Source organism: Solanum stenotomum, chromosome 12 (assembly GCF_019186545.1).
Source record: "Solanum stenotomum isolate F172 chromosome 12, ASM1918654v1, whole genome shotgun sequence".
NCBI lineage: Eukaryota > Viridiplantae > Streptophyta > Magnoliopsida > Solanales > Solanaceae > Solanum > Solanum stenotomum.
This window is the reverse complement of record NC_064293.1, coordinates 33,819,132-33,836,021: the sequence shown is the minus strand read 5'-3', so window position 1 is coordinate 33,836,021 and position 16,890 is coordinate 33,819,132. Positions and strand designations below refer to the sequence as shown.

At 33.1% G+C, this 16,890-nt stretch overlaps 1 protein-coding gene across 8 annotated transcripts in view; it reads right to left on the bottom strand.

Moving 5' to 3' along the window:
• Positions 1-14,371, bottom strand: part of LOC125848509 (phosphatidylinositol N-acetylglucosaminyltransferase subunit C) — a 15,215-nt gene extending 844 nt beyond the window's left edge. Inside the window, exons 1-5 of one of the 8 annotated variants that reach the window (XM_049528391.1) lie at positions 14,232-14,371; positions 5,801-5,947; positions 4,891-5,019; positions 1,583-2,527; positions 1,438-1,480 (exon numbers count right to left, since the gene is read on the bottom strand). In XM_049528391.1, the coding sequence (XP_049384348.1) occupies positions 1,587-2,498 (912 nt within the window). In that variant the 5' untranslated portion in view covers positions 2,499-2,527; positions 4,891-5,019; positions 5,801-5,947; positions 14,232-14,371 and the 3' untranslated portion in view covers positions 1,438-1,480; positions 1,583-1,586. Of the gene's footprint in view, positions 1-1,173; positions 2,528-2,636; positions 2,695-4,890; positions 5,020-5,800; positions 5,948-14,231 lie in introns of those variants that run through there. The other 7 variants (XM_049528387.1, XM_049528390.1, XM_049528393.1 and 4 more) reach the window with 7 other exon arrangements.
• Positions 14,372-16,890: the final 2,519 nt, after the last annotated feature.

The following is a 16,890-nucleotide window of genomic DNA, read 5'->3' as shown; positions in this document are numbered from 1 at the left end:
TTGAAAATGGCGTAAAAGTATTACAAATCATACAATAAGAATTTACAATTTTAAATTTTAAAAGACTTTAATGCTTTATACTTATTCTATTTCCACTTTGGACAAAAATATCCTCCCAATATGCATATTTTTTTAGGAAAAATTACTTAAATACACAACACTTCTTTACCTATTCTCAATATTTCCCTACTCTTTTACTAAAATACAAAAATCCCTTATTTTCCCCCAATTCAACTTAACCGGATACTTTATTAGTTTAAGTATCCGCCCGTTATTAATTAAAGTATCCGTGCTGCTATATTATGTATCCGCCCGTTAATTAAGTATTTGTGCTGCTAACAACTTAATAATTTAAGTATCCGCCTGTTATTAATTAAAGTATTTGTGCTGCTATATTAAATATCCACACTGCTATATTATGTATCCGAAAAACACTAAAAAAAAAAGGGATTTTTGGTAATTAATGAAAGAGTAGGGGAAGGAAGTAATTTTTTTCTTATACTATGTCATTTGCCTAATTTTTACTTTTTTTTAAACAAAAAGTGGGACCCATTATTGATGTATTCAAGGATGTTTTGGTAATTTTCCTATGATGAATTCGTTTTGTTTGTTGTTTAATTTTTTTTTAAATAATTGTATACAATATTATAAATCACAATAATTATTTACTTAAATATTCAAAAGATATAAAAATATGTAAAAGATCTGATTAACTCTTCAAATTTTATCGGTGACACATAAATTGGACAAATGAAATAATATATATTATTTGAAAATTACTTAAAAGGTATAATAATTTAGAGTAATTAACAATAGAATATTTTAAAGACAAAAAAAATTGATTGAATCTCCAAATTTTATTAGTACCACATAAATTGAGAAAGAAGAAATAACCTTTATTATTTCAAAAGATATTATAAATCATACAACAATAATTAGCAATTTAGAATGTTAAAAGACATAAAAAAAATTTTTACCATAGTTAACAATAATTAAAAATTTAAACTATTTTAAATTAATATTAAAATTTCATTAACTCTTTAATTTTGTCTTTGTCACATAAATTGAAACAAAAAATGATACATATTGGGCCCGTGCTAGCACGGGCTCCAATGTCTAGTAGTCTATAGAGATGTAAAGCAACTTTACTTTACAGTCAACAGAATGATAAAAAGGGTATCTAGTGATAGTGTTTACTATTATTGTGTCAAATCTTCTACAAGGAAAGAATAAACTAAACGGACAGAATTCAAAGTTCATGAGTTCTGAATTTGTCACCGAGCCTCATTTTAATTACTGAGTTCACAATTAAGTATATTTATACATGTGTAATGGACTTCCTAATATAGATACAGTCCGTCTTCTTCAGGAAGCAAATCAGTATTACTTTAGCTGGGCACTAAGAATACAAAGAGTGGTCAAAATTGATTGTGTAACTCAAATGTTGCTCTTCATGAATCACATTCATCCATCCACAAATCTATCAAACAAATAATTCACTTAGCATAGCTACATGACTAGTTAAATCAATAATTTAAAAGAGACAAAAAGCTTTAACGAAAGGAGATGCTTAAGATATAACCTGCTCATTCTGTAATGTTAAAACAGAGCTTAGCCTCATCCCAAGGGCCATTAATCTCAAACTTGTACTCTTGAATCCTTATCAGCCAGTAAGGACAAACCAAATTAACAAAGACAAAGATGCCCAAAAGCACAATGAAAAGCAGCTTATGCAACTGGTAAGTGAAGACTAGTGTCAGAACCAATAACTGAAGGGAGAAACAAATATGTAACTTGAAAGAGCGCTTCTTCACACAATATGTGACTAAAGGAGCAAAGAGGAAAACTTGCAAGGAGAATAGCACGATAGCAAAGACATGAAGCCTTGATGGAAGGCGAGAAGAAATCAGAAGTGAAGCCACGATCGAAGCATTCAGAGAGATATTGCTTGTCAGGGTTGGATTATCTAAAGCTCCAGGAGCCTTTACAGTGGACCCTGAGTAATTGTGCAGGAAGAGATGGAGTATGAGAAGGGAAGCTGTTAGTGCCCATATAGAATTCGAGCTTATGGACCTAGTAAGTGTGTGGTAGATAGGAGACAACATATATAAGGCAGTAATGAAGAAGGTATTCTTTAGGAGATAATTGAGGAGGAGATTGAAGGGTATCATGTCTGCAGTTAAAAGCAGAATAAAGAATCCCGATCCAAGTAGGCTAACATTCAGTAGCAAAAGATATTTTTCTGTCAAGGTATTTGTGAGGGTGTAGGTCCAAACCAAAACCACAAGGGCGACAATGCAAAGATATTGTGAGATAGAAATTGCGTCAAGCACCACCTTCAATAAGTCTCTTTTGACAACATTAGCATTCATGATCATTTCCTCCAGGAAGGATTCATCTGTGTGATTGTCACCAAAGCCAGGTTGCATCCCACCATAAACAACTTTTCTCCATTTAGGATGGGTTGGAGAAGAGCTTCCACTAATGCTAGCTTCCATTTGTATCAGACAATTTTACTCCATGGCATCTGTAAAAAATTAAATGATAACACTTAGGGATCCTAAATCATTAATCTCTCTTAGAGTTCATAAGATAAGTGTGCATTGGAAAAGGGGAAACACAACAAATAATGCAACCTTGCTTGGGGTCTGGAGCCATGTAATATTTTTAATCAGCACTTGCCAATTGTTTTACCTTAGGGATAAAGAACATAATAATTTAAGTAACTGGATGTCGTTGTCTATTTAGTAATTTTTAAGCTAGATAAAGATATTGCAGACATTAAAAAGCATCTAAGAAATAAAAAAGATCCCTGGCTGCAGAAACTCATTATCTTGCACTGTTTATCTTTATTGAGTCTGATACCATCCAATTTCATTTTGCATCACTTAATCCCTCTTAATTGGTGAAATATAATCTTGATATCTTCCGCTTTTAAACTAATTAAGAACTTAAGTCTCCCTCAAAAAGTATGATATAACCACCTTATGCTCTTACTTTCTTTTTCAAAATGGCAAGTATAAATTTATTGATGTAAAGAAGCACTAAAATGGTGCTGTGATGTTACATCCAAAAAGAGAAAGTATGTCCACTTCTAGTTATATACGTAACACACTGGCAAACTTCAAAGCATAATTCATATCTTTGCAGCTACTATTTCAGCAAGCGCCTAAAACCAAAAGTAATAACTTAAACATCAAGGCCAGATATATCAAGAATGTCTCAGGCGTTAATACTTGAAAAATCAACTAATTCAATACTCAAACTCGACTAATCCTCTGTTTTTCAGCAGCAAAAAAGTAGCATTCTTTCAGCACTAAAGCATAGCTTTCACACAAGCAGCCTATTGCAGCATAAAAAACTACTCTGCAGCAACGAAAAATGTATCTGCAGTTAAAAAGCAGCATGCTGCAGCAAGCAAATTCTAACACAAATTACTACAAGCTCATTTTAAAGACATTATTTTTCTCATGTACATCTTCAAGATATCTGACTTGCTGTATTTCTTGATATGGTCTTAGGGGTTTGATTTAAAAACAAATGGATGTCCCTAGTTTCTTGATGTTCTACAAAACTTAAAGTATAATTATGCTTTAAGTATAGCTATGAACAGTTTCTCACGGTATTTAGCCTGATCATCAATTGGTTCAGACTGACACATTTTTTATGAAGTATTCAGACTGAAGCTCATTATTGATTTTTGGAATATGAGTATCCTCAATATGAGGCTTCATAGTTTATGTTCCAGCCACATAAATTATACCACAAACCTTTACCTTCCATCACTACTACGAGGCAATTTCACAAAAGTATCCTAAGCAATGGAAGTTTGCCTCTTAGCTCATTTACTAATAGTGGAAGAACCTATATCAATATCCTATATCACAAGAATCAGCAATAGCTTACATAGACATCTCTACCTAAACCAATAATTATATATCATGGTAGATTAGCTCCATCTTCAAATAAGAATCAACTGCTATAGTATATTGTTTTACCCACTGCAAAGGTGTTATAGAACTATGATATGGATTAAACTCTCTACCAGGTCTGAATTTTCTTAGGAAGTGGTTATTTCCAGATAGGAACTATATCTGAAGTAAGCATCTGTTCCCAGGAGGATCTAATTTCTAGCAGGAAAGCCTATCAATAGTTACTCTAAAAATGAAGACAAGCAGTTCCAGAGTTTTAAGTTGTTTGTTTGTAGTCTTCAATTGACACAAAAAATAGAGAGTAATAATTTTTCTCTATTGATTATTTTACTTCATGTTATGCAGGATTAAGAAAAAGGAAAAAACAAGATTGTTTGACAGAATAAGAATCAGTTCGTCCCAATTTTGTGAAGAAAAAACTTCATCAAGTGGCTTATCACTTGAAGCTTAACCCACCAATCAACAAATCTTCCAACGACTACATCAATTTCTCCAAAAGCAAACCCTGGTCGAGTTGGAAAACAAAAGGGAAAAAGAAAAAAAATCCCTTTTGTAACTTTATGCTGAATCAGCCTCAACACTGAAGAAACACAACTTGGAGCTCCAGGAAAAATGATAATGGACAGAAATGTTTACAGTCATGTCCATTCGTTCAGTCGTTCACATTATGGAATCTACTAATATAGGGAAGTAGAATCAGCTAAAACGCACAATCCCTTTAATTATCGACTCTTTTGAACAATAAAAGATAATATACATAACATCTACATCACATCCCCTTCTAAACCCATCAACTTTTACAAAATCCCAATTCAACTTTAGCTAATTTAATCACATCCATATAAAAAAGTAATCTTTTCACCAAAAATCTCTACAAGACATGATTACAAAAAACAAACATTTTGCTTCTAACCAAAAAAAAAGAAAAAAAAAAGCAATAGATGAAAAGTGAAATTACCTTGCGTGTAAACCTGAGATTGAATGAAATTCGCTCTTCCCCAATATCGGACAGCTAATTCCGTTATCTTCTCAATGGTGCGGCCATTAAAAAACAGGATTTGTACGAATTAAGCCTGCATTTATGTGCCTATAGAAGATGATTGATGAACTCGAATTTTCAGATTTTGCATGAATTGCATAAAAAATCAGGAGCAACATCACCTTCAATTCACGATTTTTGATTAGCGGGTCGGGTTTTATTGGGTGGGCGAGTTAAGAAGAAAATGTCACAAGTATGTGTGTACCAGATAATGAGTATATTGTGGAAACAAAATACTTGTGAAGAAAGACATGCAAATATGCAACATGATTAAAATAAATACCAACATAACATATTTCATAGTATGTTACATGCATTTTGCAGAACGTTATACAGGGAGCTAAAGGCCAAAACAAAGACATGTAGGTAATTCCATATATGTTGCATTGACATGAAAGTTGGGAGCTTCTTAATTCTGGAATCTCTCGATAAAAGTAGGTCCTTCCGGGTTGAAACTTCTTTATGACCTAAAATTAAATTAAAGGAGCGAACTAACATAAAGAGAGGTAGGAATGCATCTAAAACCTTAAATTGCTCAGAAAATAACACATCACTTTGAAGATACACTATTTAAATTCAGGAAAATTCTATTGACAAAACCATGATGGTAAAAATTCTTTACTGGAACAATGAAAAGATAGAAGACTACATCTAATGTTCACATTTAGGGGAGATTCTTGATATTTATGATACTTCATCTATGTCAGCGTTATTGGTATGACATTGCATATTGAGTCACTTATTATGAGAGAACCTTAAAATTTCTAAGTGCAAGATCCAATGCAACTGTTTTGCCACATGCAACTATAAATTCTACTAAATTATATACCTGTGCTCCAAAATTTGAGTTGCAAGACTGCAACAGTCCTCCTTATTCAATTCCTCACTTTGTCATTAGCTGAATAGTCCAGTTTGATGCTTTGATGTGATTTTGTTGTCTTGTACGTAGGAATTGAAGCTATAGGTTCTGAAAAAGCTAGCGTACAATGAGTTGTCAGACCTTATATTTTTAATAATAACTCGTCGTAAATTTAAGTCAATCTTGATCCAAAGAGACACAAAAATGTAGAAATCAGAAGGATGTCATTGTTTAATCTATATGCATAGATATTAATCTCTTTCTCTTGTCACGAGAAAAGTAGCTATCCACAACAGAATCTACCATGACTTTTTTGGCATGGTGGTCTTTCTCAGTACCATTGATCCAGCAACCTATAAACTTTGACATTTGTAATAAGAACAAAGTTATAGCCACCTAAATCAACATTTATGATATGATGAGGTGGTAGAGCTGATCATACCACATATTTTCAAGTTGCTTCAAGCAAAAAACGAACTTACCTCATTCAGAATGAGCCCTTTTGCTAACACCCTAGACAACAGTATTTGTTACCTAACAATTATGCAGTGAAGTCTAAAGGGAAAAATTAAACTAACTCAAAACAAAAAATTGATAATTTTTGCAGATCGTATTGCATTCCATAGAAGGAACCACATATCAAAGAAAATAGGGGCACCAAGGAGATCCTATTACAGATTCAGTTGGAAATCCAAAGTTACACAATAAATGATGAAATACATTGGTCAAACATCGAACTAAAGAAGAGATCATGGTCAACACAGATCATACTTCTGGTTCATTATCTTTTCTTTTTGATAAGGTGAGTTATTTTATTAAATATAGAAAAAAATCCCAAATGCATTATGCTTACCAAAAAGTGGAGAATGTACGTCAAAACATGATTTTCTATGAATGAGACCCATCTATCTATACTAATAATAATTTCAAGGGTGCAACGAAGAGCTGGTTGTTTGGCTAAGAATAACTGAAATCGCATATTTTCATACGTGGTATAAAGCTTCCGTCTAACACTGTATTCTCAAGGCTAAGATTACTGTTGATTTATCATAGAAGGAAACGATAGACAAACCAATTCAGCCAAGACACTATTAGCGACGCATGCAATAGGCAATCTGTGCCAATACAATAGAAGCGAGAAAACTGTATCTGATTATTTTCACAAAGAAAAAGAGGCAATTTGAGACTACAGATGAACAAAGTAAACGCAGAGAACAGAAAATGCATATCTAGAAGTAAGAATAAGGAAAACGGTGAAACGGGAAAAAGAAAATAGTGAGAGCTAGCCGTCAAGCTTATTAAAATACAGTTCATCCAGAAGAGTCAAATGAAGGGTCGTATTCGGGAGAAGTTACATTCATGGCTTTGGATGACTCAGTCTCCATAGATGATGATTCGTTTTACACATTGAGATCCATAACATAAAACTCATCCATTAGAGGCAAAGGTAAATCAGAGAGCTGCTCTATGAAGTACTCAACAATATCTTTCCTCAACATATATCAAACACAAAGATAGTAATTTGCAATCTACGCAAACACATGTATGTAAACTACATGGACATATCGGAAACATGCAAGGAACAAAGAAATGAATAGCAATTTAGCACTGCTTACATTAGTAGGTAAGTAGGTAATTAACTCATTACTGTATGGTGGTCAAATTGCCTTCTTAGAGACAATAGATGAGTCCTCGGAAGAATTCTTTTTGATTCTGGCAATAATTTTCAGTTATAGCTCCTTCTTTGTTATAAATTCTTTCACAGTGAACAAGAAAAAGATGAGCTTTGAAATAAAAGTGAAAAAGATTCAAAGAAAAACTCCATTTGAGTAAAAGAGTTTTTTCGAAAATGGAGAAGCTGAAAGAGACAATGATTAGTGATATGTTCAATTTTGATTCTTATTCCAACGACTCTTTTGCCCAAGCCGGTAGTCTTGGCGGTTGTGAGGGAAGCGTTCACAATTTGGACCAAAAGAATAGGAGGAAACTTATGCAGAAATATCTATTCCAGTTGTCAGGCTTGAGAATCCTAACCTTGATCTGCCACGTTGCACAATTACTTCTCTTGCTTCTCGGAAAAACCAACAATGTCTTTGCCCTTCTATAACAGGATTCCAGGTTCCACAACCATCCTCTACATTTTTCATTTTCTAGTTCTGCTCATTCTTCTTATAAATTTCCGCAAACTTTTTCTTTCTTTTGAAATTAAAGTAGTACCTAATAGATTGAGAGTAGTGTGCTATATTCATGAGCGAGCAAAAGATGCATTCTTCAGGGTAGTACTTGAAAGTGATAATATACCGTACGCGTGTGTGGTTCCTCCAAGGATTCTCAATTGCACTTATTCCTTATAATGACAAGGGCAAGCCTTGTTGTTTATGTTTCGAAGCTCTGTATGTTTTTTACACTATTGTCTTTGCCTAATGTAATGAGATTAACCTACGTCTTACTGATTTTTACTCGTCTGTCATCTTAACTATATGCATTGTTCACCTCTAAGACTATCAGTTCTCTTCCTGCTGACACACTTAACTTGGAATTGGTTTTCATTAGTTTCTCACGTATCAACTACTCCAATCTGTTGTTATTCAACATTTTATAAGTCTTTCATTCACGCAGGAATGTCCTTTCCTGTTGATGTATTGTGCAATGGTCCAGTCAAAGGTTGCTCTGCCTATTTTCTTAGTCACTCTCATGCGGATAATTATATCAGCCTAACCAAACAATATTTGGACTTACTCAGAGACTATCGGGGCAAATCTAAACTAAATAAACCCACTTGTAAGGGCAACATCCTATTCATGGTAAGATAAATTGGTGCTTCGTGAGAGGTTTAGATCCTACATATTTGTACTCATAATTTGTATTATTTACTGTATGTTATGACTGTTTTTTCTAGCTCCTAGTTGGTTGTGGTATCGAATCAACCCTCCTACTTCACCAATTTTCTGCAGTTGTTCCATATAGTGAGCATTCTAGTTTCACAAAGATGCAGGAACTTGTGCAGGTTAAGATGGTTTTGTGCAATTCTTTTTGACTCTTGAATATTTAGTTAATTTCATCATTGTCAACTTCTACCATCTCATCTTAATCTTACATATTTCAAACTATTTCACAAATCAAAACATTCAATAAGACTATAATCATAAGAATTAGTTGGCATGAACAACAAAAAGAGGAAAAACACGGGAGGAACAAGTGAGAGATATTAATGGGCTTTCAACCATTAAGACTCTAGCTTCTCAATTTCTGGAAGCAATCAAACTATGGGAGAAGTCCTCTGAGGAAAAATCGAAGGAGAAGATGGTGGGAGAAAAAGTAGCAGATGAAAATGCACACATGCAAACCCATAACTCAAAACTGACCAATGAGGACAGACATTCGGAAGAAAGGTATCCGTCCAAAGATTTAAATCAGAGAGAACTACAATTGCAACAAGTTCTTGACGCTGAACCAGTGGCTATGCAAAACCTGTCAGAGGAAGATTTGGCTGAAATTGAGGCACCAAGCTGGGTTAACTCACACATATNTATTTGATACCTCGGCTATTTCCAAAGATGGATTAATTTTGCCGTAATAAATCTGTATTTGTACCAAAAGAGATGCCGACAAAATGCGATTTGAAGTATTTTTACCGGTAATTCTCTAAAGCAAGCACCATTAGAGAACAATCACACATTGAAGTATCTATTTCTAGATATACATGTAAAGATTAGATAAAAAATACAGGAAAATTTGCTCACAAACAAGGACAATCAGAGAAATTAGTTGGAGAAACACTTACCACAACAGAGATCTCAGATCTGAGACAAATTAGCCACAAAATATATGAACATTGAAAGAAATCCAGTGTAGAAACCTGGATATAGATGAGACCGAGAGAAAAGTTGAAGGAGAGAGAGAAACATTGAAGCAAAAAGGAAGAAGTAGTGTGCCAGTTTGTAAACAGTTAAAAGCCACACATCAGTAATGTGTTGAACCATGTGGAGTATGTTAGTAGGACAACTGAGGAGTAAAATTACGAAAAACACCCTTGGTTGTCCGAAGAACCATCTCTTATATAGAATGACTAGATGTTGTGTGCCTGTGCGTGTCCTACTTCGTTTAGCCGTTAGAATTTCTCATGAAGATTCTTCTTCAATAAAAATCACTTAGGAAACAAAGTAACAAATCAAATGAACCATGCATATGTGTTGACATAATGCATCTAGCTAAGAAGCAAACACAGACACTTTACAACATATCTAAGAGTTTGAGACACTGAGAAGTAGAAGTATAAAATTAAATCTAAGTGTCTTATAGATTTAACATTTCCAGTTCATTTAATACAAACTTGCTTCTAAAATATTTCTTTTTCTAGGCAAGCAGCAAGGTGTTTTCACTTGACAGAGAAGCATATCCTTCTTTAAATAGCCTTCCTGGAGCAACACTTCATAGCGTAACTCCAAACCATAATTTTTGCAAAAAGGGATTCTAGATTTGCATTTGCCAGCATTCCGGTTGTACTATCCAAGACCGCCACATTCCAAATGTTCATATTGACTATCAATCTTCTAGAAAGATTTTAACTCAAGATCTTGAGGTCTTAGACCCTTCTTTGTATCAACCATTTTTCAGCACTTCCTTATGTTTCATGGCCTACTTTATTCTGCAGTACAATGCTGATAATCGCCTGGAGAACAGTCCATGGCATTCTCCATACTTCAAACTCCGATCAAAGAGAAGGGAGATGATCAACTGTCAGTCCTCTTGGCCAAATTCCANCATTCCAAATGTTCATATTGACTATCAATCTTCTAGAAAGATTTTAACTCAAGATCTTGAGGTCTTAGACCCTTCTTTGTATCAACCATTTTTCAGTATTTACTTATGTTTCATGGCCTACTTTCTTCTGCAGTACAATGCTGATAATCACCTGGAGAACAGTCCATGGCATGGAGAATTTGTTTGATTTCCATACTTCAAACTCCGATCAAAGAGACGGGAGATGATCAACTGTCCAGTCCTCTTGGCCAAATTCCAATTAAACCTAAGCTTATACTATTTTATACAAACAACAACACTAAAGGACTGCACTGATACCTAACTTAGCACTTGTAAATCTCAATTATATAAAGGAATCAATCATCAGCTAGAGACGTAAGATAAAATGAGGGCTATCCTAAAGTAAAGACATATAAAAGCTACTAAACTAATAATTTGAAGGCAAATTGGCCAATAAAGTAAACTAAACAGCTAAAGCAAAAGAAAATTATCTACTTATGAGTAAATGGAAAAAATATGCAGAATAAACTTATATACTCAGTCAGTCTAAAGCCTCTATTTATACACGAATAAAAATGTATAATCTTCATAGCATGATAGAAAACAAAAAAGTAAATGGTATTGCACCAGTCTGAAACGAAGGAGAAATTTCCACAGGTAATTACTTGTGTAGTTTGAAAATTGATTAGCTTGGTCTTAAAATCTAATACATCTGGAAATTAAAACAAAACAATGGCGACAGATTGAGTACACAGTTATTTTGATCTCTGACATGCTTGTTGATTATTATTTATAATTAGAGGACGTTGATTGAGCAAACATCAGGAAATATGGGGATTAATATAGCATTTATGGCAGCAATGAAAGGCTACAAAATGGTTTTGACAATGCCTTTGTACACGAGCATGGAGAGGAGAGGGAAAATGAGAGCATTTAGAGCCGATTTAATCCTCATCGATCCAACCTAAGGAATGAGAGGCACTGTTAAGCCTTTGGAATCTACACCAAATGCTTTCATGCTTCAACAATTTTACAAGAACTTGTCATGAAACTTAGGCAGAATTTGACAAACTATATACATTTCTTCTTTTACTGTTGTCACCGTTGTTATTACATGAACTTGTGATGANCCTTCGTACACGAGCATGGAGAGGAGAGAGAAAATGAGAGCATTTAGAGCCGATTTAATCCTCATCGATCCAACCTAAGGAATGAGAGGCACAAACAATTTTACAAGAACTTGTGATGAAACTTAGGCAGAATTTGACTAACTATATATATTTCTTCCAATCGAAAAAGTTGCAATAAATGAACACCTAATCGCAAATATTGAATTAAAACACCATTTTTTACAAAATCATTTAACACTTCAAGCACCAAGCTGTAAAAATAACTAAATTACTCTAAAATATTTCAACTGTCCCATCTGTTGGACACACATTATCAGTGTTTCATTAACATAATTTATGAGAGTTGAGACACCACTTCAGTTATTTTTCCTCCCTGCCCACCTAATAACCCCTAATCCAGCTCAATTGTACAACTTTTTTCAGCATTTTGTTCTGATCCTCCATTCACCATTAAAACAAAAAACAAAAAAAAGATACTGGGTCTCTTTGCCTATCCTCTATGAGGGGAGAAAACTCCTCTGCTGAAATAAACTACAACTGATAGTATGACAGCATAGATTCACCATTCTGTTACAACTTACTAACTTTTGTCCGAATCCCATGAGCTTCAATATCCTTAAAGAAACTCCAATTCACACGATTATATTATTTTGATATTTAGATGTCTATATTTTGTTTCAACTGCTAATGATGCTTAGTAGTTTATTCAAGAACTTACTATTATGTACATTCTGGACTATTGATTTCCACATAGAATTTGTTCTCTTCTAATAAAATATTTTTCTCTTAGAGAGGTGTTTTCTTCGCTTTGCTTAGAAAAGTGTTCTTTCTGTTCAACTACACGATCAGATTTATTCATATGATCACACGTACGTAATAATGCAACTTTATCAGCACCTCGCAATATTGCATATGGGCTCAAGAGATGATGTGTGTTACCAACTATAAGGATAACACAGCCTGTTATGTTCAAGTATCGACCAACAATTTTTCACATTTCAGGAGGCAAACCAGAAAGGTGAAGAATGTTACATCTTTGAGCACAAGAAGTACGTAATGATAGGACAGTCAACGCATGACTAATATATCAATATTTGAAGACTAAAGAAGAGGATTAATCATAAGGAAGTAAAATCGAAACAAAGAGTGTTCATTCTGAAACTCGCAAAACAAAAGCATCAGAGCATATATATAGAACTACAGTAAAAGTGATTCGTGAAACTATCACTAACCCCTGGTACGATGTGGTGTGGCAGTCATACCACCCTCAACTAACTATACATTAATTGAGCAATTTAAAATACACATATACTAAGTTCATATCGACTATCACATAGCAGTTGCAAGTGTAGTGATAATTTACACCCATTGACTAAACAATCTTGCATATAGCTCTGTAGTAATCTCTTCCATAGCCTAGTTGGTGAAGAGAATTTTCGATGTTGATAAGTATAGTCCCCACAACTCAATTTGTCCGGTAAACTACTCGGGGCTCCCCATGGGGCAGTAAATGTGTTTGGGTATTACATAATATATTTCATGAGACCTCTTCACTCTCTGGAGGGCACTAGTTTAATAGTTCAGTTAGTAGAGGTCTCATAGATAGACAAAGTTAGTGAGTTAGTTCAGTCTTGAGTATTCATATGTTTTAAACATTTTATTATTATTGATGACTACTCCTTTTTTCCTTCCGAACAAATTGTCGAACACGTAGTGAACATGGTAAATTTTGACATATCAAATGCTTAATTATATTTATTTCTAAAACAATTGCATAAACATAACTTTATATCAATTATATCAAACACCTCAAGGCCATCAATTCTATCATATAGCTTGTACTATCTAAAGGTGGAGGTAAACATGAGTCGGAGGCATAAGTGCAAGTAATCGCGTACCTTTCCATAGTTTTAGCAAAATCAGTAATACTGTAGTTAGAACCACAAACCAATATCACAAGTACTCGAGTTAAAGTTTCGGTGGTCGGCTAAATCAACAGAAAATCCTTCGTTTTTTGAATTTGGCCAAGAAATCAAACTGACATTTTTCACATAGTATAAAAGTAACATTCTAGAATAGCAGTCGACAAAATTTTAGACCCACAGCGCAGAGCCCTTTCCGTGGATGTTGTAACACGTGGCGTGCGAAAAAGGCACATAGCAAAACAACTAATTCTAGCCTACTATAAGGATTACAAATTGGGAATACTGAAATGAAGAGGCAAAGCGATTAAACCAAAGCAAAATCAAAGTGCAAGAGATATTTCCGGATTCAACAAACCAACCAAATTAACATTAAGTTTAAGCGGAAGGTAACAATTCAAATTAGCAAATAGAACATTAAACAACACATAAACCAAGCAAATGAAGGCGAAAAGATACACCTCCAGTTAGGGTTTTTGTGGTAGATTCGAGAGGGAAAACTTCCGATTGGAAGGAAAACCCAGAAAATGAATGAATGGGAAACAAGCAACAAACCAAACAAAGGAGGCAGAGAGAGGAGTGTACCTTTTTGTTCGTCGGAGCAAATCTACGAGGAATTGGACTGAAACGTGCGTCTCCGAAATTGGGCAGAAAAAAGAATCTATTTTTTTTCCATGGAACATAAAGGAAAGTAAGAAAGTTTTTCAGAATAACAAAGAGCAAGATAAAAGATGAAGAGAAAGAAGGAAGAGAGAAAGAAGGAAATTACCGACCTGCCCTTGAATGTCCGAAGAAACTCTCTAATGATGTAGAAAATTTTAAGGGGTCGTTGGGTACAAAGATTAATAATGCAAAGATTAGTAATCTAGGGATTATCAATGCTAGTAGCAGGAATTATTTTTTATGAAGTATTTGGTTCATTATTTCTAATCTAATCTTGTGTTTGGTTTAGAACTCTAAAAAAAAAAAAAACAATTTTACCCTTGAATTATTATGTTATATATATAATGTAATTACCATATATTATTGTGGTTTAAAACTTGAATGTGAAGTGCTTAACAAATTTAATTCACTTGAGAAAGTCTCACGTCATAAACGAGATGAAATTATTTTAAGTACCCATGACCCAGGCTTACCTCCCTCCTCTCTTAACAAAACAGGAAAAAGCAGTAGCCAACGAGATCTACTGTTTTTTCTTGAAGCTGTAAGGAAGGCCAAGCTCCAACTACTGCTATGAAAACAATAGCAAAAGTTTTGAGAGAAAATTCCTTTTCAGTTAAAATTTGAATACAAACGAAATCGTATAACTTTGATGAAAACAGGACAAACGATTCCAAAGAGCAGATTAGCGTGAATATCTTTGCCAATTCTAAAGGATGTATAAAAAAATTGAGGGGTTATTCAGTCATTTGATTCATTATCCAAGGATTAGTAAACCTTGGATAAGTAATCCCTAGACATCCTCGATATTAGATTAGACCACATATCATGTATCAAGTTATCTATGTATTAGGTGTGCTTGAATTGAATTGTGCAACCAAACATTGTATTTATCTCCTACCAAACTGCTCTTAAGTGGTTTGGAGTAAATATATCGAGAAAGTATTTTGAAGAATAGATGTATTTATTTTAAAAATGAATGGGTAAATTAATTTTTTCTTCGAATTTTTATTATTACAAATGTTAGAAGATAGGATGTTTAGTTAGTAATATTAAATAATATATAAGTAAATATTTGATTTAGATTAAATATTATTAAAATAATATTTTTAAAACAAAAAACTTATATTTTTATAACTTTTCAATGTAAAAGACTAATTTTAAATAGAGTCTTATAACTAACATTTGTGTAAATTAACTATTTTTCTTTTAATTACCTGGATTCGTCAATCAAATAGAGATTGTTTTCTGAATCGACCAAATACATCAACTTTTTTAATTAAGAAAACAAATCATTTTTGATGTGATTGGTTTAACTTTTAGTTATTAATAGGGGTGTGCATCAGTCGATTTGGTTGATTTTATGTATTATTGGTTCGATTTATCCGTTTTCATTTTTTAAATATGATAACTCAATAACAAATCAATAAGATATTTTTTATAGATTTTTGGTCAATTTTTAGTTTACCCAATAAGAAAATGTCTGTAAAATATTATATGACTTTCCACTTCTCTAAATGCTTTGATATAGTGAAACAAAAAAAAAAAAAAAAAAGAAATTGCATCAATAAGAGAAAATATAGTATGAAGGCTATAATTACATATCACCGCCAAAACATAGTATGGAATTTCTGATGTTCGTCAAATTGCAGCCTTTTATAAACTTGCAAAAGCTACAACCTACAATTACAAACTAAAATCAAATAGCTTCAATTGCGAACCCTTACTTTAGTCTTTAGGTTTTGAGTAAATGGTAAAGACTAGTAAATCGGTCTAGTGTGAATTGGGTAGAGTACTAATACATTGATATAGTTATAGTGTCTAGTTATATATTAAATTATTAATATTTAATATTTAGGAAGGGTAAAGTAGTTAATTATTACCGTCTTATTGGGTTATCGGTTTACCCAATAACTCAATAGTAAATATAGAAACCGAACCAATAACCCAATATTTTTTTTTATAAATCCATTAAAAACCAAATAACAATATATGCATTGAAATGTCAGAAGGATTTTCTTTGCTAGAAGGATTTGTGAATGAATTTGAAATGTCATTTGTGGAACTTTTTTTCCTACGTCTATTAAACAAGTCATTTTTCTCATATTTTAAGAACTTGTTTTCTTAGATAAAATATTTTTCAAAAACTTTGGCCAATTAAATATGAAAAAATTGAAAATATATTTTTAAAAATTGTTTTTCCCAGCACCAAAACACACACTAAATTAGTTGAGAGTATAGGAAGTTTGGTGAAAGCTGTTGGAGGAGTAACGTAACAACTAGAAAATGAGAAAATAAAACAAACTCGGAGTAGCATGGGATCAATANTTTTCCTACGTCTATTAAACAAGTCATTTTTCTCATATTTTAAGAACTTGTTTTCTTAGATAAAATATTTTTCAAAAACTTTGGCCAATTAAATATGAAAAATTTAAAATATATTTTTTAAAATTGTTTTTCCTAGCATCAAAACACACACTAAATTAGTTGAGAGTATAGGAAATTTGGTGAAAGCTGTTGGAGGAGTAACGTAACAATTAGAAAATGAGAAAATAAAACAAACTCGGAGTAGCATGGGATCAAT